The sequence below is a fragment of the Atta cephalotes genome (assembly GCF_000143395.1).
Source record: "Atta cephalotes unplaced genomic scaffold scaffold00016, whole genome shotgun sequence".
NCBI lineage: Eukaryota > Metazoa > Arthropoda > Insecta > Hymenoptera > Formicidae > Atta > Atta cephalotes.
The window spans coordinates 2,823,145-2,846,887 of record NW_012130080.1 but is presented as its reverse complement, the minus strand read 5'-3'; the positions used below and the strand labels follow the sequence as shown (position 1 = coordinate 2,846,887).

At 32.0% G+C, this 23,743-nt stretch overlaps 2 protein-coding genes across 2 annotated transcripts; both read left to right on the top strand.

Moving 5' to 3' along the window:
• Positions 1-2,885: 2,885 nt before the first annotated feature.
• Positions 2,886-3,372, top strand: LOC105618415. Its single transcript, XM_012199956.1, has 2 exons — positions 2,886-3,032; positions 3,157-3,372. The coding sequence occupies exons 1-2, from the start codon at positions 2,886-2,888 to the stop codon at positions 3,370-3,372; spliced, it is 363 nt and encodes a 120-aa protein (XP_012055346.1).
• Positions 3,373-5,822: 2,450 nt separating this feature from the next.
• LOC105618257 (rootletin) lies at positions 5,823-22,845 on the top strand. Its single transcript, XM_012199797.1, has 27 exons — positions 5,823-5,831; positions 12,234-12,326; positions 13,289-13,510; positions 13,587-13,789; positions 14,037-14,421; positions 14,509-14,661; positions 14,936-15,238; positions 15,332-15,568; positions 15,638-15,774; positions 15,864-16,024; positions 16,099-16,229; positions 16,298-16,660; positions 16,934-17,293; positions 17,373-17,565; positions 17,681-18,040; positions 18,535-18,720; positions 18,796-19,040; positions 19,111-19,326; positions 19,612-19,813; positions 19,894-20,006; positions 20,305-20,481; positions 20,573-20,680; positions 20,755-20,934; positions 21,254-21,466; positions 21,530-21,835; positions 22,045-22,428; positions 22,567-22,845. Exons 1-27 carry the CDS (start codon positions 5,823-5,825, stop codon positions 22,843-22,845), a joined length of 5,919 nt encoding a protein of 1,972 aa, XP_012055187.1.
• Positions 22,846-23,743: the final 898 nt, after the last annotated feature.

Sequence of the window (23,743 nt, the reverse complement as noted above, 5' to 3'; positions counted from 1 at the left end):
CTTGGTTTAGAGGCGTGGAGAGAGAGAACAAGAAGTAAAGTCATTTCCTTAGGCAACGTGAGCCGCGTGGTTCCAGGCACGGCGTTGTGGGAACCGATTCACCTGGCTGACATAGCGATAGTCTGGTTACTGCCAGTCATTTACCTCTCGCTATTATTCATTGGTTGCAATAATATTTTACAATTCAATATCCCTTTTCTTCTTTCGCTTGAAATTACGCTTTTCACGCCGTTTAGACCAAAAATAGGTACTTGTTACTTCAGAGACATGCTCTATGCAAAATATGGCCAATGGCCAGCATTGATTTTATGTAGGCAGCTCCATTTTTAAATCATTTTATGAAACATTATTTGAAACGCAAAGGGTACATTAATAAACATTTTAAGGAGAGTTTTAAAATGCTTACTAAAAAATTATAGAAAATAACTAAATTGTTAATAACTAGCTGGATATTTTGCTTCTCTTCTTTATTGTAAATTCTTCTCATACTCATTTCTTGCGGCACATTCTGAATTATTTGACTTCATGAATCATGATCAATCGAGGAAGGAATAGTGTCATATGATTAATTTAGTAATTGGTTTTGAGAATATATTATATGTACAATATTTTTTAACAAAATAAAACATATTAAAAAATTCAATTTTTTTAATAATATATGAAAGTAAAATAAAAATTTTGATTTAGAATCTGGATGAAAAATTATTTCAACAAAAAATAGATACAAATTTAAAAAAATAATTAAGATAAAATGAGAAAATTTTAATTTAAAATATAAAATTGTATTGTTCAATATATATATTAATTATATTGAATTTCATATGTATACATCATTCATTTTTATACGGAAAATTTAAATTTTTCAATATCAGTTACAATTATTTTTGCAAAGACTGTAAGTACATGATACATTCTTAAATTATTATCTATATTATATTATCTATATATAGTAGTTCAGTAATTAATTTTGTATACAAAGGACGTACAGGTTTATAATAGTCGGAGTCAATTCCCGTGTAGCTTCGCAAATTTGTCGAACAGATAAAGCTGGGTTTTACATAAAAACAGAATAAATATAATCAGTGAGATATTCGTTGCGGAATGACGTTGTCAGCGAGGTCAGGGTTGGCAAAGTTGATTTTGCATATGATGCTGATTAATGATTACACAATATCATTTGCAGTCATATACTTGGAGGTATCAAGAAATTCGATAAAAAAAAACAGAACACTGTCAAATCAAAGAACATCGTGTCTTTTCAAACAATTACGGAAATATGAGACATTCTTGAAAGAAAAAGGCGAAGAAGCATCGCAACGCAACATAAAGATACATGGAATTCTCGTTATTTCCTTTTAAGTCCTAGGATTTCAACTAATAATTCATAAGTCGCGTGACAGTTTGACAGTTTGCTTTAAATTCTCAGAGAGTTGCATGAAAATTTGCATGGAACGTATCCATCTAATGTCCATGTTTCTACCAATAAAGATTAGCTTTCATCTCGGTTTAATCCTAATCGATATTTGCGATCCAGAGAACCCGGACTTTTTCTTCAATTGTGTTGTAAAAAATTATTTATAACAAATGTTTTTCACAATTATATTATTAATATAATTATATAATTTTAAGTTACATAATTTTATTCTTCGAATTTTGATCTTCAAAATGGAAAAAAAATCAAACATTTATGTTAATTTAATTTTATAAGTAAGTATATATACTAGATATAAGTATACTAGTCGTAAATACTAATTAAAAATTTTCGAAACAAATACTGCTTAAGGTTAACTTATTCTTTATCTTTAACTGATTCTTAAAACTAGAACAAGATACAAAATATATTAAACTGATATAAAAGTCAATTTATCTAATAATAGAAATGGATTTAACTCATTTAATCACACAATGCAAGATGTTAAAGATGTTATGTAACCAAACCTCTTAAGTTAATTAACTTTCATAAATATTAAAATGTAAATCAATTTATTTCTGTGATTAATTTCGAAGTAAATAATGTCCATATTAACGTATGTACTTAATAAATAATAAAAAAAAATTGAGTCAAATTTAATATATTTTCTTGAATTGTTTAATTCCATTGTTTTAATAAAATTAATGTTATATTGAGTAGTAATGGTGAATAATAGAAATGATTAAAAATAATTCCAATTGAATATAACTTGACATTATGAATTTAACAGTGCATGGAGAAAAATGTTTGGTTGAATTAATTGAAATTTTGGTGGAAAATGAACAAGAATTTTGGTTAAATCTATTAGAATTCTAGTTGAGATAACTAACATTCAGAATTTCCTTGATTAAATTCCTTGAAAAAATCCATCAGAATATCAGTTAATTCAACAAAATTTTTATCAGTAGACACGTAACTCGTTTCTTTCGAGCTCGATCGTTTTTGAATTCTCGCCATCAGGATCCATAATAAACACGTTAAACGATTTGATGTGAATTGCGTAACAGAGAAGAGGCCAGGCTCGTCGATTATCCGCTCGCTCTTCTCGGAACAACACGGGCAGGCGGATATATGATATACCGACATTGTATCTAATCTCCACGGCTACAAAGCAACGAGTAAATATTGTATTCCAGAAGGGGATATCGGTGGGTATCAATATTGTACTGGCTATCAATATCGTTCTTTCGGTTAGTGCTATCCGGAGTACCCAGTCGCTTGACAATAAACCGTCGTCTTCTCACGAAAATATCCGGAAGGATCATATAGAGTGAAGAACACACTTTTATCGTATGTTCTATTTTTTTCTTTTTCTTTTATTTTTTTCCTCGATATCTCTATTCATTAATGATTGGTATTCTCTTCCCATGGCGCATCATTCATCGTCGAAGAAAATCGAGGACCGAGAGGAGACATGCGGTTTCGATTCTCAGCTTTTCTGCTTCTCTGCGCCGTTTCGCTTGCGACGACACAGGAAGTCTGGGAGTGTCAAGAAGGTGTCGATGACGAGCTGATTTGGGAATATGTGGTCAGAAGACCGTATCGAATCGGTGGTTATCAAGTGCGTTTACAAACGTTTATCACAAACCGAGTTCTGTTAATCGCACATGAATCTCTTTTGAATTTCGATCCACTCATAAACAATTACCCTAATCCACTCACAAAGGTTTCTCGATTGTAACTAGGAGGTAGAGGCGGATTATGGACCGACTAATGCGAGAATCACGTGCATACGTATCAATTCGCTCTCCGATGAAGATAACGGCGCGGCGTGGGTCACCGCCGGCGGAATCGGTTACAACTTCGTCAAACTCAAGTTCAGATCGAAGTACTCACAAGGACTCCACTACAGAGTCTTCGTTTACGGGCGGCCCACCCCGAGAGGTTTATGGCTATTTTGATGGCTTACAAATGTATTTCGCACTAGTACTTAATCTCGATTCCCATATGTAATCGCTTGATCCCTTTTTGAATTGTTTTCTTTCTCGGGAATAGTCATCTGATTTTTTTTCTTTTATGTAAATAAACGATCACCAGGAATGTTTTAATCCCAATAACAATCTGTTATTAATAACATATTTGAAAACATAAATACAGATTTAATCGAAATTTTCTGAAAAAATTAAGTATTTATAGCAACAAATTTTAAATGGAATAAGCATGTTAAATGGCTTATTATAAGAGTATTTCTAAAAAAAATTTTTTATTAATATAACGTTTCTTTATTTAATTTATCTAATACGTTTTTTATAAATAATATCTTACAACAATCAACAATTCATATTTTCTCGCCGCTATGATGTGCTAAAACATTCAGGTGACTATTTTCGGGTTAGTATTTATAATAATTAATATTATTATATTAACTCTATCGTGTGTAGTAATGCGGTAAAGTCATATAATTCAATAGAAAGATTAAACGATACGTACTTCTGTATCTATCGACATCCGCTTCAAATTCGGCTTCTTAAATACATTTCACAATCTTATCTTGTTAACCGGAGCAGCATGTTGTACGAATTTTCGACACACATTAAATCTGCAAATAGATTTACCCCCATTGTAATTTAGGACGTTAACCCTTCGCGTGTCCTGATAACACTGACAGAAATGGAAACGCCTCGTGACAAGAAATAGAGGCTTCTGCGATAGTAAATCTATCTCTCTCCGTTTTACTTTTTATTTCTGATAAAAATAATAAAAATATAAACGCCAGCAATTAACAGTACATTTTTCTAATTTACTACAATGTTCAGTCTCTGCTTCGCATAATTAGGCGAAGATAAGCTTAACTTCGCGCATGTGATAATGCAATAAATCTTTCTACATGTAAATCATTCCTTAATTAATAACGTAATAGGAAAGAAATAAAATAAAAATGTAGAACAGAAATATTTATATGAATTTAGTTTAAAAAAAGTTGATTTTGAAAATAAAAAAACTAATTTTTCTAATCCGTAGTTGAGGGATAATGGTAAAGTTAAGTAGTATAATTCATTTCACGAATTGAAGACACAATTTTGTAAGGATTGCGCGGGGAAAAGGAGGTTTATCGTTTCCGAATGCGCGGTACCATGTAACCTATATATCCCTTGTGGGCCAAATTCCGAAAGCAAACTAACGTGACCGCAGCGATAAGCTCGCATTGGGTTTCCACATGGAAAGGCACGGGGACGACTCTCCAGATTGGAAAAGCATAATAGGAGCCAACCACCCCGGAAGGGAGGTGTACCATTCGCGGATTGCCTCCATCGACGAGTACGAAAGAAATATATTTTCCCTGCGTGCAGGAAATAATTATGTGGTCGAACATGCGAAACGATATCCGTCGTTCCTTCGGGCAATTACACGAAAAGAAAGTTTTGATCGGCTAGTTCCAATAGGCAAGCACGACAAGCGGTATCCACAAGATAGAAAGATTGTCTGTTCATCAATTATCGAGGACATTTCCGATATTTATTTTTTACTTTGAAATCAGACAGTTTTATAAAACAATTAAAAGATAATTCTTTAATCATATTGAGAAAAAAAGAACAAAGCGAGAAAAAGGTATAATGTTCAGCGGCAAGCAAAATTAGAATTTTAAGTTAATTATTATACATTAAATTGTTATTATTATTAATTAGTACTAATTATGTATCTTCAATGATTATCAAAAATTATCATATTCTGTGTGTGTTACAATCAAACGTAATAAAATATAATATACTAAATATATAAATATATTTTTTCTCTAAATATTTATCAAAATTGTTTTTTCATTTGTTGTCTTAATCCCTTTCTTATATTTTAGATAAAAGAAAATTATATATATTTTTAATTGTTATATATATTTTTAATATAACAAACGTTGAATGAAAAATTGATAAGATATCAAGTTGAACATTCTCTTCACATTTACACGTAATCAGGTGGCAAATTTCGTTTCTCCCGACTGAAATATTCACACCACGTCTATGTTGCCGCTCTCGTAAGAGGGTACATGTGTTGGGACACCCTCGTATACGGCACCCCCGTCCCCGTTGACTTGCGGCGCAAACGGGAATCGCGTTCAGACGCCGTGCACGACACGCGATCCCGCCACCCGCGGTGGGATTCTCAGGAACAAAACGGCAGAAGCGTCGCGACGCCGATCCGTCGACGCCGCCTCAGTGAAGTCCCATCGTTCGTGGTGAACGCAAGCGATCGCACCCCCGCTGTTAGGGTTGCAGTCGAGAAGCCCTGAGAAAACCGTACCGTCGCCAACCGTCTTCCTTCGTCGCCAAATAAAATCGCTCGCTTGCAGTCCTCTTTGCAGGAAAGCATCGCGACGCCAATTCGAACATCGAGAGTATCGAGACACGCTTTAAAGATGCCGCGGGTGAGTTACTTTCCAATTTTCTTTTATTTTTAATTATTAATATTTAATTATTAATATAAAATCATCAATGATTATAAAATATATATATATATAATATAAAAATAGAATTATTAATAAATATTAATATACAACAAAACATATTTTACAATATTCTTTTTTATTATAAAAATATAAATATTTATTAATATTTTATTTATTAATATTTATAATAAAAAAAGAATATTATAAAATATGTTTTGTTATTCCGAAACTATCTGATGAGTCAAGATACTATTAAGTATATAAGTATATAAGTTGTTGAATTATGAAAGAGAGAGAGAGCTGTTTGTTTTTATATACTTCTGCATTAAAATAAATACAGTCTTGGATTTATAGAAAAAATATAACGAAATAAGTAGGTGGCTGAAATGCAATTAAAATCTTTTTGATTATCTTTTATATTTACATCTGCTTTTATAAAAAAATTATGTTATAATAATTAAATAAAATAAGGAAATGTTGAACCTTGTAAAACTTTAAGAATTGCATTCGTCATGAAGCAAATAAAAAAATTTTTTCATTAATTATATATTTTTAATAACCGTGTATTTATTGATATTAATACGATATAACACCTTCGTTTCCCAAGATTAAACGATCTGATCTAAAAACAATTGAAACCATGATTAGGTGTGGATTTCCGATACCTAATTACGTACACCGCCATTATCATGCAATTGATCGACCAAGTCTTCAAACAAGCGGTTAGTCCTGTAAAGTTCAGTTAAGCGCTCGCTGAGAGTGTAGAAATGAAATCGTTAGTAACATCGGTTAACTAGTTTCGCGTCAGAGAGAGAGTTGATTGACTCCTTTCATTATCTTGAACCGCACAAACACTGATGGTATGGCGAAGAGATCCTATTACTGTCCAATTCTCTTACGATTCAATTGATATGAATGTAAGAGTTAATTATAAAATTATTACTATAATTAAAATTTTAATTTTAGTTTTTGTTCATTCTTTAAAATTATTTATTGTATTATACAAAATTAATTTTATTTTATTTATTTAAAAATATACAAAATATAAAAAATAGTACATAAAAATACTATGTTTTTCGCGTATTAAATTGATAATGTATAAAAAAAAATTTTTATTGAAATTCAATTTAAAGATTTTGGCATACAGTTTTTTCAAAAGATCGATTTCTTTTTAAATGAAAAAGCATATTTCAATCAACAAAAACTAATTTGCTTAATAAAAATTCTTTTGATAATTTAATTTTTAATTATATTTAATGAATTAATATTGATGCAAATTTTTTACATCAAATTAATATACATTGTAAAAAATATCCATTCGTAATTGAGAATAACTACTGGACAGTTTCACAGAGTATGACGCATTCGTTGCAAAGGGGAGTGTCGACGTAAAATCATAATAATCTATTCATGAACTGGGGTTTATTCTGTCACAAGCTCATTCACCTCATTCACTCAGTTACATGTCCGCTATATTACAAAATGTTTTTAAAATCATATGTACCGTATACACAAGATAAAAATATTGTCAGAGACGTATCCCATTTTTGACGCGGAATGCAATCATACAATTCTCATCAACACGTGCTAAAAGTAAGCGCGTCTGTTTTCAGTCTTTATTGCTCGAAATATCGATGTGGATTTAATCCACCATCCAGTATACAATTCTCAACGTGTTATCAATATTAACACCAACATGATGTGAATTTATAACATCATGAATTTTAAATCAATTGCACCATCATGGTGTGGATTTAAAACTCATGATGTTAAATCATGATGTTAATATTTTTTAGAGTGTGGACAAATAAATTAAATGTTTACATGTCATTTGTCATTTGTCACGTGTCATGTCATTTAACGAAGATTCTTTATTGGGCAAAGAAATTTTTTCTTCTTTCTCACGATCGTTACACCATTATGCGATGAGAATCGCAAATGTGAATATTTCAAAGAACGTACCTCGAAGCTTATTTCGTTTTCTGACGGTGATAAAGCAAATATGCGCGACATATGCTATGAGTTGCATGTGTTTACTCACATGCGTATGTACGCATGAACACGAAATGCATACCCGGTTGCGGGTATTTTAACGCGTGCATTGACACACTCACCATGGTGTGAGAAGCTCGATCGATACGTGATGGGGTATAATATTCCTTTGTAATACCGTTTTTCCCTGAGGGTCTCGCAGGACTACATAATAGGTCAGTCTCATTGTAAGAAATTCTTTCGTGATCGGAATAACGCAGACTTTTATAAACGCCGAATGCGTTTTACTTTGAAACAAATCACAAAAAATATTATCACATATCTTGTCTTGCACAATTCTAAAAACGGATCTGTTTACTGATCATTGCGGGCAATGTTCATTAGCGTTATATAATTGTATCGATTGTGCTGATGCAATATTTTAATCGAATTTTTAAATCAGATAAATAAAAATATTTTTTATATACATATATAAATATAAAATGTGTAATCTATACATGTCCCTTATTATTTTATTTTCTTATGATTTTTTATTTTATATTTTATTTTATATTAACCTGACAGACAGACCTTGCTGGTCTGTTCAAATTTAATACACGTTTACATCATCTGATCAATATGATAAAAAATTTCAAAAATAAAAAAGATCTTACATTACAGATAAAGTCATTAAATATTAAAGAAACAAGTTTTTAAATAAAATAGTAAGAAAATAAATTACATGTCAAATATAAAGTCGATTGGTAGAGTTAACGTAATTCACGTGATATTTTAATTTAATTAGACTGCGAATGTTGTAATCAGGTGACATTGACCATTGATCAGTAATTTCCGTAAGAAACGATTACTTCTCTTTTTTGTTCATTTCTTCTTTCTGGACTTCACGTCGGAATGATGAAATTGTGTCGATAATGCAATAAAATCCGCAAATAAACAGAGGTCGATTACAAAGGTGCTGGATAAAAATCATGACCATTAATAGAAATATTTTGAAATGTTATCAGAAATTCCAAAAGCATAAGGACTTGATATGTTATCGGAAGTTCTTGGTTGATTTTTTTAATTTTTAATACTTAGTGTGTAATAAAATCACGTGCACGATATGTCTAACATATATATGTAGCTAAGACATTTTCCATAATCTCTCATTTTTTTCTTTTGGTATAGCAAGTGATAGCGTGCCATCGGGAAATGTTATCATGGAATTAGAAGATTAGTTCTCTAAGAGTGCCTTTCTCTAAGAGAGAGAGAGAGGTTTTATAATAATAAAATCTTAATTGATCTCTTAAAGTTCGTGACACATGTACAATAATGCGAAATGAGAATTGATGCGATCTGCACGTGATCAAGGATAAAGATAGACCATCCCTTATGAAACTGCGTGACCACAAATGTCCGTGCATCGTTGCGTCAGACATCATATTAACTACTTTCCTCGATCGACATAATGTCGAAATCCGCGTTTTCTGATTATTCCGTGAATTTCATACACAATACGTGATTTTTATCAAAAAGAATTCGGTCTTTATGTCTTTTTATGAAATGTGAAATATCTTCGGTATCATGTTCTCGATTTTGTTCCGTTTTGATAGAAAGAGAAAAAGTGAAGAGAAACAAAAAAAGAGGAAGAAGAACAGGCGCATAAATTCCCCCACATTCTGAAAATCCATGCACAATTCTCCACGACGTGTTTATCGTCGGAACGAAATGAGAAGAGAGAAAAGACGATACTCGTTGACCCACGAAGCCATAGTCTGCAAAAAAACCCACTTGTCAGATATAGGCAGACACGGTTTGAACCGCTTCGATCGCTGCCCCTTAATGAGGTCTCATGGCGGAAATTTCACGGAAGGAAAAAAAAAAAGAAAAAGATTCCACAACAAACTTGACCACATACCATAATAAACTTACGTACGTTTCTCGCTCATTAGAACAACTTCGAACGACTTTCTTATGCGGCTATCAATCAACATGAGAACCGCGAGTGATCAGATTCAAAAACTGATTTTTGTATCTTCCTCTTTAAACGTTAAAAAAAAAAAAAAAAAAAAAAAAAAAAAGAAACTATCATGTGAGATATAATAAATGAAGATGCCTCTCCAGTCTGGGTCGCCATTGATACCGAAGTTTTGTACTTTGAGTCAGACATTTCCGCACTTCATTTGTCACTCGTATGACGAATACGATTATCTGAAATTATTGTTGATCTCAAAGTCCAATGTTAAATTACGCTTGCAGCATGTGCACTTCCAACAAACGGAACGTATTTTTATAAATGTGCACGTTTAAGTTGGTCAATACTATAACGGAATGCCAAAAAGAGATATTTGTGCTCTCCTATTGTAAACAATTTTTTTTGATCAAATAAATATTAAGGAACGATATCAAACAAATGTTTGTATCGTTAGTAACTCTTTACTGATAATATAAACTTTAATTTTTTCCTCAATAATAGAAATCGAGAAATAAAACAAATTTTGTTATTGTTCCAAATTATATAAAAATCTCAAAAAATTTTGATATACTTGTCAAAGCTTCAACAACAAATTTTTACCGTATTAGAAGTCGAATTGTATTTTACTTATTTTTTTTTACAGATTTAAATTTATCAAAATTCAATCAAAATAACGATGATTCTTTTAAAGACTTCAATTATAGGTGGAGGGTTAATAAAAAAGATATAAGTTAGTGGAAAAGTCGAGTATGCCATATCATTAAATGATTGAAAAACTCTAGATTTTCAACATTGTACAAATCCCATAGTGAAATAATCTGTTCCTAGCTGTTTGTTTTCTTTCTCTCGTTTTTTATGTCTTTTCTACGAAGGAAATCGGATCCCTTTTTCGAGGAGAAGCCCCGAACTCTAACTCAAGCCCGTGTCTAATTTTTATCTTCCCTACGAAGGGCTTCTAGTATCTAGCATCTGAGCGAATAGGAAGTAGAAGAAGCTCGCGCCACTGCCAGGCACTGAATGGCACCAATCAATATATGCCCAACCTGGTCCGCCAGGATCATCAGCAAACACCACTACTGGCTTGATTTCCCAAAATGAAAACTTCCTATGTACGACTTCAAGTTGTCACGATAATTTAAATATGCCACGTAAATCGGCGATACTTCCACTGGATAACGTCATTCTAACATAGACTTTACCCCATTGATCGTAGGTTAATGAAAATTCTGCAGGTTCATCCCAATAAGTTTTCGAAGCGTTCAATAACGCGAAAATCAATCACAAGTTACTCTTGTCATATTAATTATCGTTTGCGTCATGAAAAAATGTTTACATGTTAACGGAAATTTTTTTAAAAACTGTTGTTTCCAAATCACATTTTTTTGCGATAAAGACTACTATTTGAAATGGACGTATAAAATTTATTGAAAACTTGTTAGAAGCCTTAGACTTCATAAAATTTATGATGTCTTATCGTGATAATAATAATTTATTGCCGAGTTTTTTAAAATAATTGAAACGATATGAAGAGTGAAGTCAATCGATTCTGTATAGGTATCTCGCAATGGTCCGTGGCGCGTCCAGCAGCTATTCATTCGTGCGATCGTAGGCGGTTATTAACACCCCATGAGAATTTAACACTTGGCTAATAACCGCTGCGAGATAAACTGCAAGTCTGGTAATTCATGCATCAACATTGCGTTTCATCAACGATATACAGTCAGGAAACTAATTGTTCGGATAGTGCGTCATTATATCAATGATTTCTTCAAAGTGTGACAACATTACACTGGAAAAGAGTTTGATTGCAACATCTAACTTTGACAGTAATTAGTGGTCCTCTTATTTATAATAAATTAGATATTATCTCAATAATATGCATTTCAAAACAATGCGATAGAGATAAAACAACGGTGGAGATAAAACATAGAAAATGTTTAGAACCTCTCTTCGTCAATTTGTTTCGTCTTCGTGCGATAACGGCGTATTTTGATAGCAAAAACAAGCTGACCTAGCATAATTATAAATGTGTTCAAAATGTTGAAAAGCATATCGACGCCCGGCGGCGGTCGCGGGTTCAATTATTAGGAACTATAGTTCAATTATTAGGAACTATACAAAAAATCAAACTGAACAGATGCAGATTAATCTTGTTGTTTTATCAGCTTAATTAGTTAATATATCCGACAAAGTATCTCAAATGAGAAAAAAATTCTGCAATCAGGGCAATTACGATAAGCTTGGGCGCGTTAAAAATTCAGCAGAATAGCAATTACAAAATTCTCTCTACAGAAAAAAAAGATACAGGAAATACAGAAAGTATTTAAATTAATACTTAGAAGGCAGATTGCACTCGAGTATAAAGTTTTCGATTAAAATAGAAATATAAAAATAACATATTGCTTATTAATCCAAAGGAATTATGTGTGTTGCAGCCAGTTTCGAAAGGAACTCCTCAATTATCGGCACGAGGACAGATGGAGAGGCGGCGGCCACCGTTTCTCAGAGCTTCTACCAAAACCAAGGAGGTAAAAAAAGAACAATACATTATAAATGCGAGCACGTTCTATAGAATCATAGTTCTATAGAAAAACTAGAGAAACTTGTGAACGTTTTAAAAACTATATATAGAATATATTATATATAGGATGAAAAAAATGTTTTTCGTAATTTAGATATAATTAAATTAATTAAAAATATTTTATTGTCTCTTTGTCATCATATTATATATCTATATTCAATTATATTATTATCAATATTAATATACAAAAGCATTCTCAATTTCAATAATAAAATATAAAATAATACACGTATATGATCAAATATAATGTGGAACAAACACACAGTTATTGCAATTTAAAATTACATTTTGTATTAGAAATCAAAATTAGTTAACTAAAATTAGTTTAATTTAAAATAAAATTTTATTTATCAATTCAATTCTATGAAATTTTCATATAGTAACATGTGTTAATAAAAAAATTCTATCTACACATAATTTTCACGATGGAGCAATTGATTACGCCAATGAATGTGACGTCACCATTGCCATAACAACTCGTAATAAACAATAAACAGGATTCTAACCAAGTTTGAAGATGCACATGATTTCGCGTGTGCTTTTATTACACCATCCCTTTATATTTTTATTACATATTTGTATAAATTATTAAGATAATATTTATATACATAATATTAAAAATAATTGTTGATAACATTGAATTAGGATAAATTTTAACTTTGAAAAATAATTTTGAATGAAAATCTGTAATAAAAAAAATAAATAAATTCTTATTAACAATATGTTTTATTTTGTACGTATTACAATTCCTATCGCTTTATTTTTTTTTTCATATCGAATTAATAAAAAAATTGAATTTAATGTTCTGATGCGAGAATGAAATATTATATAAAAGCATTTTTAATCGAATAAAAATAGAACATTATTTTATGACAATGTAAAGTACAGTAGAAAATTATGTATGTACAGACGGAACGAAGCAGTGGAAGTAAGATGGATTCTGCACGCAGCGGGGGTGCTATAGAAGAACAAAATAGTGATGAAGATCTGTCGCCAGACGCTTTAGTCAGACAAAATTATGAGCTCCGTCATCGTTTGGAAGAGGAGACCGCGAGTTACAAAAGACGTTTGGATACATATCGGCAGGCTCAACAACATCAAGCTGCTCTCGTTTCACGGTTACAAGCTAAAGCAAGTATCGTTGATCTTCTTTTTTTATTAAACATAGATTCATTGCGACAGCAAGTAATAATTGAAGATCCTTTAGGTTCTACAGTATAAACAGAGGTGTTCGGAACTCGAGAATCAAATGGCAGAAACAATTCCGTGCGACACTAGTAAACCATCGACAGCCACAGTATCGTCCACTACTGTGCTTGAAGCTGCCCATCAGACTCTACGGGATATACGCGAGGAGCAAATTCACGACTTGGATACTGCTTTGAAAAAACTCGGAGATGAACGACGAAAGTATGTAGAAATATCATAAATTGGGGGTAAACAAATTTTTTTTTGTAAAGGTTCATAGAAAATATTTTAGAATTTGCAGGATATTATTATGGAGGAATTTATATAAGAAATTTCCACAAATTCCAAATATAATAATTTTGAAGATCATTTACCGACTTTCTGATATAAATTAATTTTAAGCATCCCTAAATAAAATAGGTATATAGAATCGTGCTACATTTTGAAGACATCTTTTATTCTGCTGTAGATGCGAAGAAATTTTGCAACTAAACGCGTCTCTGAAGGATCAACTTGAAGAATCTCATCAAACAAACGAGGCGTTAACCAATGATTTGCAAAAGCTAAGCAATGACTGGGATATATTGAGAGACGAGTTGGCTATTAAGGAAGAGGAATGGAAGGAAGAAGAACAAGCATTCAATGAATATTACATCTCTGAGCATAATCGATTACTCAACCTATGGCGTGATGTTGTTTCTGTTAAAAGATTGTTCGCAGAAATGAAATCTACTACGGAAAGGGATTTGGCCAAAATACGGAATGAAATTATTGCATCGTCTAATGAAATGACATCGGCGTGCAATAGTACGAATTTTACTATGAAGCTTCAAGCAAGTGCGGCGCAATCCACAGTAAGACTATTCTACAATTATGTTGATAATTGTATATAATTTATTTGTTGTGGAAATTTTACGTTGTTCTTATATGTCTTATTTTAGCCGACCCAAAGAATACAACAGGAAGAGGAACAAGCTGTGACAATTTTAAAAACAGAGATTGCAGCACTCAAGCAACAACACGCTGCCTATCAACATGAAATTCGTACTAAAGATGATCGAATAGATCAGTTTATTCGAGAAATTCGCAATTTAGTGAGCATCGATTTTACTTCAAATTTAATCTTTCGGTGCCATTCCTGTGACATACCGAGCAATTTTTACTTTGTTATGCTATAACTTTTATTAAAGATATGTACAGTTGCTTGTTACCATTATATTCCTCGATGACTGACATTAAAAAAAATTTGTTAATAATATATCAATTTTTCAAAAAACGATGTTTTTTTATAATATCTAGGTAAATACATGACAAAACATATAAAGTGGCACCTAATAAGATTTTGACAGCATGTCTTTCGATATGTAGGAGGAAAGATGTAGCGTTTCTGAGGCAGCAGTAACTCAAACTGGGCGCATGCAGGAAGATATTGAGGTGCTGGAATCTGCATTACGAGACATCGCACATGCCGTGATTCAGGATGCTGAAAGCCGAGACGTCGATGCTAAGCAGACATCCCCGCATATCCATCTGTCGCCCAGTGCACTGATGCAGCAGAGATCGCCGAAGAGAAGCACGCGAAGTAACACTATACCAGCATTGGCTGAAAGTACATTAAGCGCGGTACGAGCGGCTCTGCAGAAGTATCAATTAACGATACGCGAGTTACAGGTATATACATTGTCTTATAAAAAAAATAATGAAGTTTTACGTTACTCGTTGTATGATTAGATTTATGCTCTATTCATGAATTTTTTGTATTAGATAAAATCACAAACGAACAAGGAACAGATCCTAGCAATGCGCAAACAGTGCGATGCCGCGGAGGAAAATGCTCAAACGTTAAATACCAAAGTTGCGGAATTGATTTCTCAGTTGGATATATGCCGTTCGCAATGCACACAGCTGGATCAAGAGAAGGACATGCTGCAGAAAAGTCTCGATACTGTGAAATTGGAGAAAAATGCATTGGATAAGAATAAAGTAGAACTTAATAGCACGGTAGGATTTAAATTATTCATTAATTTTGTTTGCATAATTGTTGATATTTCACTAAAATTTTTGTTACAGTTGGAGGCCCTTAGAAACAATTACGAAAAACTTCAGAAGACCCATAATAAATTACAAAAATTGTGTGACAACTTGGAAGATGAAAAGTTATATTTACAAACTGAGCTTGGTAGAATATCAGAAGATGCTGACTTAAAGTAAATAAATTGATTTTAATAAGCATTTTATGTACGTCATTTGTTTCAATTCTATCACAAATTCAAATCTATCACAAAATTATTTCCAGAGAATTAAGTTTACGTTCGGAAGAGGATAGATGCAGTAAAATGAGAGAAGAGCTTTTGACACTGCGAGAAGATTTGAATAAAGCTCATCTTGCCAAGGACATGTTGGAACAGCAGAAATTAGAAACCGATGGATTAATCTCTCAAATCGAAAAAAGCAAAGGTATTCGATGTTCCCATTTATAAATTATGACCTTCAAATAAATTATAAACGTCTCACGTAAATAATTTAATTAGGCGATCTTGAGTTGGAATTGGAACGTATACTGTTGGAAAAATCAGATGTACAGGAAATTTTGATAAAAATGGAAGCGATATGCTCTAATCATGAGCAGGATAAGCAAAGATTGCAAGAAGAATTGAAAAAGGTAATATTATCATCAAATCTAACATTATTAGTAATCTATGTTTGGTGTTAATTATAGATTTATTGTAGATAACAGACGAAAAAAATAAACTTGCAAGTCAGTGTATCGATCAACAAGGTGATCTCAATTCATTGAGAAAAGAATTGCTGCAAGCTGAACAAACTCGACTTGACATAGAATCTGAAAAGATTACATTGAATGAAAAGATTAAATTTCTGGAGATAGAAAAGGAGAAAGTAGAGATGGAATTAGGTCAAGTGACTCGCGAACGCAGCGATTTAAGTAATCAATTGTCGGTTTTGGCGCGAAAGAAAGAGACATTAAATGAGGAGCTCATGAGACTTAGACAAAGATTAGAACAATCTAATGAAATGAATGCACGAATAAACAGAAACTTGAAAGATCTTGTGAAAGATAACGAAGAAAAACAGGTAAGAATGATGATTTAACTTACTTTACTTAATACACGAGCTATTAATATTAATTAATAACTAATTAATTAATTAATTAATATTATTGTTACATCGCTTCCTTATGCCAAAAGTGATACAATTAATAAAAAATATGTCAATATTTTTTTATTAGACAATAATTTTCTATCAAATGATTTTTTCCTTTTTTGAAAAACTTATTCTTTTTTAGTTGTTATTTTTGAAACAAAACAGTGATATGTCAAAACAATAAGGTAGATTTTTTTTATACAGGTACTCTTGGAAACAAATGAAAAGGAATTCCAAAGATTGCAAGAGCAGCTTGCGTCAATGCGCACTGAGAAGGAAATATTAGAAGGAGTATTGTTTGATACACAAACCAATTTGGAAGCTACGCATGTTAAGAAAATACAGTTAGAGAAGGAGCAAAAAGAGTTATTAATAAAACAAGAAAATTTTAAAGGACAGGTAACGCGATTAACGAAAGAATTGGATAATAGTGAAAAACGTGCGCAAGACATCAAACAATCACTTACGCAACAGAGTGGTGATCAGATCGCAGAATTTCAACAAATTATATCTAATATGAAGAGACAATCGGAAGATAGCATAAAGAAGATAAACGATGAAAAAGTATTTAATTAACTATTTATGGAATTTTAAGATTTTCATGTTTCTTCTAATACGTTCATTCGTTGTTTATTATCTTTAGGAGCAAGTAAAAATAAGTTTAGAGAAACGGTTGCAACAATCTTTATCACAAGTGGAGGGAGAGAAAAATGAAGAAATCAATCAACTGCAACAACGAATAGAAGAATTGCAGCAACACATAGAGAATTTGTGTAAGCAGCATGAGGAAGCACTTCTTAGAGCCGAAAATGATAAACAACAGGCACTTTTAATAGGTGTGTACTTTTTTTTTAATACTCTAAATCAAGCTTAATTATCTTTATAAAATATTTTCAGTATACAACAATATTATAAATCAATATAATTTAAATATATTTAAATTTGTTATAGCTCATCACGACCAACAGGCATTAATCGAAAAGATTGATACTATTATGCGTGAATTAGAAGAAGAAAAGAACACCTTAGAACGTGTTAAGAGGGAGGCCGCAGCACGTGCCGAGCAAGAACGAAATAATACAAATCAACTCCGCGATGAATTAAATCGTCTCAAAACAAAATTAGACGAGACAAAGTTGAAGGCTAACGAAGAAAAAATGAAGCTTGACTTAAAAATAGAAGAGCTCTGGAAAGAACGGGAATCCACACAGCGAGAGGTCGAAGAATTACAAGTTCAATTACACATGACGGAGGATAAAGTTGATGGATTGCAAAATCAACTTCACGATACTATTAGAAAACTCAAAGATGGTAATACACTTTCTTCTTTAAAGTTCTATTTCTCGATTTGTAGTTGTCTTATATTCAATTCTATCAATATATATTAACCTTAATCTCGATTTATTTTAGTCTTTATGTTTTTCTAATTCTTAGAAAAGAATTATAAAGAGAAAGAGAAAAAGAGAGATAAAAACTATAAAATTCAGATTAAAGTTTATCTACATTGATAGAAATAGACATTAACCTTTAACCGCTATACTACGGGAACAACATACTTGGGTATACCCAATCCAATTCTTTTTTGTTTGATTGTTTATGATTTTCATAAAAATGGACATATTATAAAAATGTTTCTCAATCAAAACAATGAAAGAAACATAATGGTACCAAGCTAAATAAATGTACTTTTATTAATAAAAAGAAGTTATAAGCAATGAAAAAAGCATTGAAAAAGTATTAGAAAAAAATCCAAGTTTTCAAATTAAAAAAATTTAAGAGTTAATCAACTTATTATTTTATTGCAGCTGACAACGTTAATGAGACAATGCGCAAAGACTTAGTTGATGTACGAAGACAATTAGCGGATACTACGTATGAGAAAGAAAAATACAACAACAGTAACAAAGAATTGCGGGAACACGTTAAGCAAATTGAGAGCGAAAGAAGGGAACAGGGAAGAACATTGGAGGAGTCATATCAGAAAATAGCAAGTCGGTATTATTTTTTTCGTAGATATATAAACATATTTGATAATTCAGAGTAGCTGTTAAAATATACGCGTTTAGCATTGGAAGACGCGAAAGCGACCATGGATGTCGAGAGGACACGTCTGCAAGCACAAGTACGCGACATGGAACGAGAAGCATTACAAATGCAGCAGCAACTTCGCTTCACGCAAGATGAGCTGCAGAAATGCCATGAGAACAATGCTCAAGCTCAAAATGAAGAGAAGGAACTGCAGGCCAGATTAGCTAACGAGATTGAGGAGAGAGAACGAATACAATTGCAATTGCATCAAGTTAAGAAACAGGTGAAGAAATGCGCATCTTCTTCATTCTTCCTTCACTTCTTCAGTTAATAGGTGAATTTCGTTGTCGCAGGTAGTCGACTTGGATAACAGTTTGGAGGTTACGCGACAAGAACTTGGAAAATTACGCGGGCGAGCAGATGAAGAGGATGAAAGATGGCGTGCACGAGAACAAGAATTGCTGGTGCGGCTCGAGGATAGCCGCTGTCGCGAAAGAAAATTGGAAGATCAGAAACATAATCTAGAGGTTTGCTTGGCCGATGCCACGCAGCAACTTCAAGAGCTGAAGGTATTTTCGAGAAAGATGGAGATGTTTTTTCGCTCTGAAATCTTAACTGATATTCGCGAGTTCAGTGTACTTAACATTAATGTATCTTTGCTTAAATTAACATAATTGAAAAACATGATTTTTTTTTATTTTAAAGATTAGAATCCAAGGAATAAGATTATGTAACTTAAAAATTATTTAAAATTTCGAAAAGCATTTATAAATAATTTTTCACAACGTAATTGAAAAAAATGTTCAGATTCATTGAAATATTGATTAGGATAAAAAATGTATTTCTAATCTCAGGCGCGCCTTGGAGGATCCGAAGGCAGGGTAAGAGCTCTCGATGCGCAACTATCGCAATTGGAGACTGCTAAAAAGGAAGTAGAACAGAAATTGAGCAGTGTAGGTTCCACGCTCCGCCGTATCGCCGGTATACAAATGGACGGAAGCGTAAACATGCCATTTAAATTGATGAGCCCTTCGAGAAGATGGAGCCCAGCGCGTGGTAAAAAAAAAATTTTTTTGATATAATATATTATTATTTCTACATAATATTCAATTAATATATAACATAATTTGATCAAGCACAAGATCATGGTGACACTAGCAGAGATGTTATACTGGATGTTGATCCCGAAGCCGTTAGAAAGGGAATACGATCACTTATGCAACAAGTTGCCCAAATTGAACGCGAGAGGGTACGTTTAGTTTTGACAATTATACCGAAACAACAATTTTGCCGAAGTATCTAAAGATACAGATTTGAAAATAATTTTATTGGATCATTAAAACATTTAGGAATATTGCAAAAAGTTTTGATATTCTAGCGATCAGTTTGAGAGAGTATCCAAAATAATTATTTTGATAATTCAAAAATTATTTTTAAATCTGTAGCTAGCTAAAATTTTAGAAATATCTCGACAATATCGTTCTTTCCGTAATAAATAAGTGAATATATTACATTGATTTATTATAATAAAATCTATAATATTATAGGACGATTACAAAACAGAATTGTGTAGTTTAAAGAAACAACTGAAAGAGTCTCAAGAAAATCAAAGCAGCACAGATGTAAAAGTCAACAACCTTCTGACGAACATTCGCACGCTTCAAGAAGAGAAAAAATCTGTGGAAGCAAAACTAACTCAAACACAAACTGGCTATCAAGCACAGGTATCTTTTACTTAGTAAAATATAGATACATGTGTTTTGTATGTGTCTTCTACTAAAGAAAAAAGAATAAATATTTTCATTTATTTTTTAGCTGGCTGCATTTCAACAAAAGACGGAAGAGTGCGAAAAATTATGCGAAAAGCTTACAACCTTAGAAATAAAGATGAGCGCCGAATCGGACGAGAAATCCCAGTACGAGGTACAATCTAGAAGAAAAATTCTCACAATCGCTACATACAATTTTTCAGTGCATATAATTTTATGTTTGTTTAGGATAAATTAGAGAAAATTAAACAAGAATTGAACAGATTGGAAACAGAAAAGCGTAATCTTCAGAAAGAAGTTCGTCACAGCGATTCTCGCGCAACAGAGATGGAACTGCACAGAATGTCTTTAGACGGCGATCTCCAAAGATTGCAAATGATGTTGCAAGAAAAAGAAGCGCATATTCAAGTAAGATGGAAATATTTTCAATTAGCGTTTTAATTGCTTACAGCAATCTATATTTTAATAAGAGCGTAATATTTGAATCAGTACATTAATTATAACAATTAGAAGACAATGATTTATTCATATCTCACTTTTATCGATAATTGCACGTATATATATTCCTAAGATTTTATAATATATATAAGATAAATTAATAATGTTAATTTATGTAAATTATGTTAAATGCACGTATTTATCGATAAAAATAAAGTGAATCGATATCGACAGTTTTTAGAACTTAAACGTAAATTTTATTAATGCTTTATTAATGTTTTTTTTTTAGAAATTACAGGATCGCTTTGACACGCAAAATCGTACCATGGCAGGTTTAGAGGAACGTTGCGCCTCATTAAAATCTACTATAGAACAATTAAAATTATCATTAGAGAAAGCGTCTGCTACGGAAACCGAACTCAAGAGTGAAATAAATCTGTTACGGCAGAATATAATGGAGGTTACGACTTCCTCTCAAAGTAACAATGAGAAGCTTAAACAGGTAAGACGTTGTTAATGAAAGCTTCTTTTTTCTTAAATTGTAAATCTACGTATCTTATTTCAGCTACAGAAACAACTTTCGAACACCGAGAATGATCGTAGAATATTATCTGAACGCTTGGAAACGGCTCAACAATCCTTGAGCAATTTAAAGCATACCAATCAATCACTAATTGATCAAAATGCACGGTTACAAAATGAGCTAGCCAATAACGAAGTACAGCGATCAGCTTTAGAGTCGCAATTAAGATTGTCTACGTGGCCACCAGAAAGTGGTGCGACTAAAGATGAAGATCTATTACGTCAATTGCAAACTGCTCAAAGAGAAAGGAGTGAGATGAAAGGAAAAGTAGAGGCTCTTAACGACAAAGTAAGCGTACTTTGTAGACAAATGTTGCAAAAATCAAAATATAAGTCTATTTGTTGTTGCTAAGATTTTTGATCTCACTTTTATTTATCAAAATATTTATTTCATTTTGAGTCTAATAAGTATACATTAGTTTTTTTATCTACAAAGAACAGATCTTAAATACAAAAAAATTGAACTTTCTATATTTACAAAATATATTTTGTAATTAGGTGAAGCTGTTAGAAGCTGACAAACGTAATTTAGAACGTCAAATTGCTGCGAGTAAGACTAGTATTCGAAGTAAGAGTTACGAACGTCCGGAGAAAGCGCATATAGAACTCCTGGGCACTAGTTACAGTCTTGACAATTTGGAGCATGAAAATAGAGAACTGAGATTGAAGATACGCAAATTGGAGACTCAATTAGCGGAGAAGGAGGCCGAACTTATACGCGTGAAATCAACTTATATGCATTCCTCTCATTCGTTATTGGATATGAGTCGAGATAGATGCGGTGAATTAGAACGGATCAGAGCCGCGCAACTGCAAGCCGAAAAATTATTAGAGGCAAGAGAACAGAGCCATCGTCAGCAAGTGTCGCGTTTGGAAAATCAGGTATATATTTTATACATATTTATATTGTTTCGTTATTATTTATTTTAAATATTTTTATTGCAGTGAATAATACGAAAATAATTTATCGTCATTTAATGATTATGAATTCATATAAATAAAATGCAAATTTTTTTATAGATACAACTGTTGCGAGAACAACTCAATCAGGAGATAAAGCGCAGGCAATTGTACGTTTTACGGAGCTCACGAGCCGGTAGAGAGATGCAACAATTGCGACAAGCGTTGGGCGACTCTTTAAGAACCGTGGCTCAAGATCCGTCATTGGATGCAGTATTATTGGAGCATGAAGCGCGTAAATTGGACTCTACTGTGACGAGTACTGCTAGCTTACCACCGTCATTAGCTTTACCTGCCCCACCGTCTTACAGATCCAGCACTCCGTCACAACTAAAATAATATAAGAAGTAATTGTGGACTGAACTTTCTTTGCAAACTGCCAGTATACATATATCAAGCGTAGTACTTATATATTCTAAGTGCAGTACTTGTACTACACTCGGATATTTATATCAATATATGAGTACTTACTAATTCATATTTCTCGAGAATATGGAATATAATTAACTCTCGCGTATATTGTTCAGTGAGTGCTCGAGCATTGCATATCAAAATCATTATAAAAAGCATATATAATATCAACAAACTATCGCGATGAATCCATAGCACTTCTTGATACGACAATCGTGGATTTTTCGATAACTGTACTTCATTTTATACAATTTTTTTATATACATTAAATGTATTGAATTTTTAACGATTTTACTTCATACGAATTTTATGCTTCCAATAATTATATTGGAGATTCAGGCATATTTCATATAGTTTATTAATACGTGAATGAAATATGTGAAAGTTTTTGTGATATGTACAAGAGTATTTAGCTTTACAAGAGTATTTAGCTAAATTAATAGTGATAATTGCAACTTTGTTTCACTATCTCAATTCTTGTCTACCTGTTATAAAGAAATTATTGCATAAAAGTTTAATATTCAACAATTAATAAACATTAAAAAAATCATTCTCTATAATTTATCATTTCATTAAAATTCTATCTAAAAAATATATATTAACATATAAAAGTATTTAACATTCTCTTCAAAAAAGGATATATTAATGTATAAACTATTATTATTTAATATTCTTAACAAAGACTTTACAACAAATAAGTATTAACATAAATTGAGTATCACAACTAGTTCACAATCCATTGATATTGTTACTGACCAATTTAAACTTTCGAATTAATTTAATTTAGATATTAACACAATATATTCACTTTGTGACAGATATTCGT

What these genes read in the sequence shown, in the direction of transcription:
- LOC105618257 (XM_012199797.1), top strand. An exon ending in CAAGTGCGGCGCAATCCACA is followed by an intron (nt 14,422 to 14,508) that starts GTAAGACTATTC and finishes GTCTTATTTTAG; the next exon opens with CCGACCCAAAGAATACAACA. An exon ending in TGTCGCGTTTGGAAAATCAG is followed by an intron (nt 22,429 to 22,566) that starts GTATATATTTTA and finishes ATTTTTTTATAG; the next exon opens with ATACAACTGTTGCGAGAACA.
- LOC105618415 (XM_012199956.1), top strand. Translation starts at nt 2,886, where the DNA reads ATGCGGTTTCGATTCTCAGCTTTTCTGCTTCTCTGCGCCGTTTCGCTT. An exon ending in ATCGAATCGGTGGTTATCAA is followed by an intron (nt 3,033 to 3,156) that starts GTGCGTTTACAA and finishes GATTGTAACTAG; the next exon opens with GAGGTAGAGGCGGATTATGG.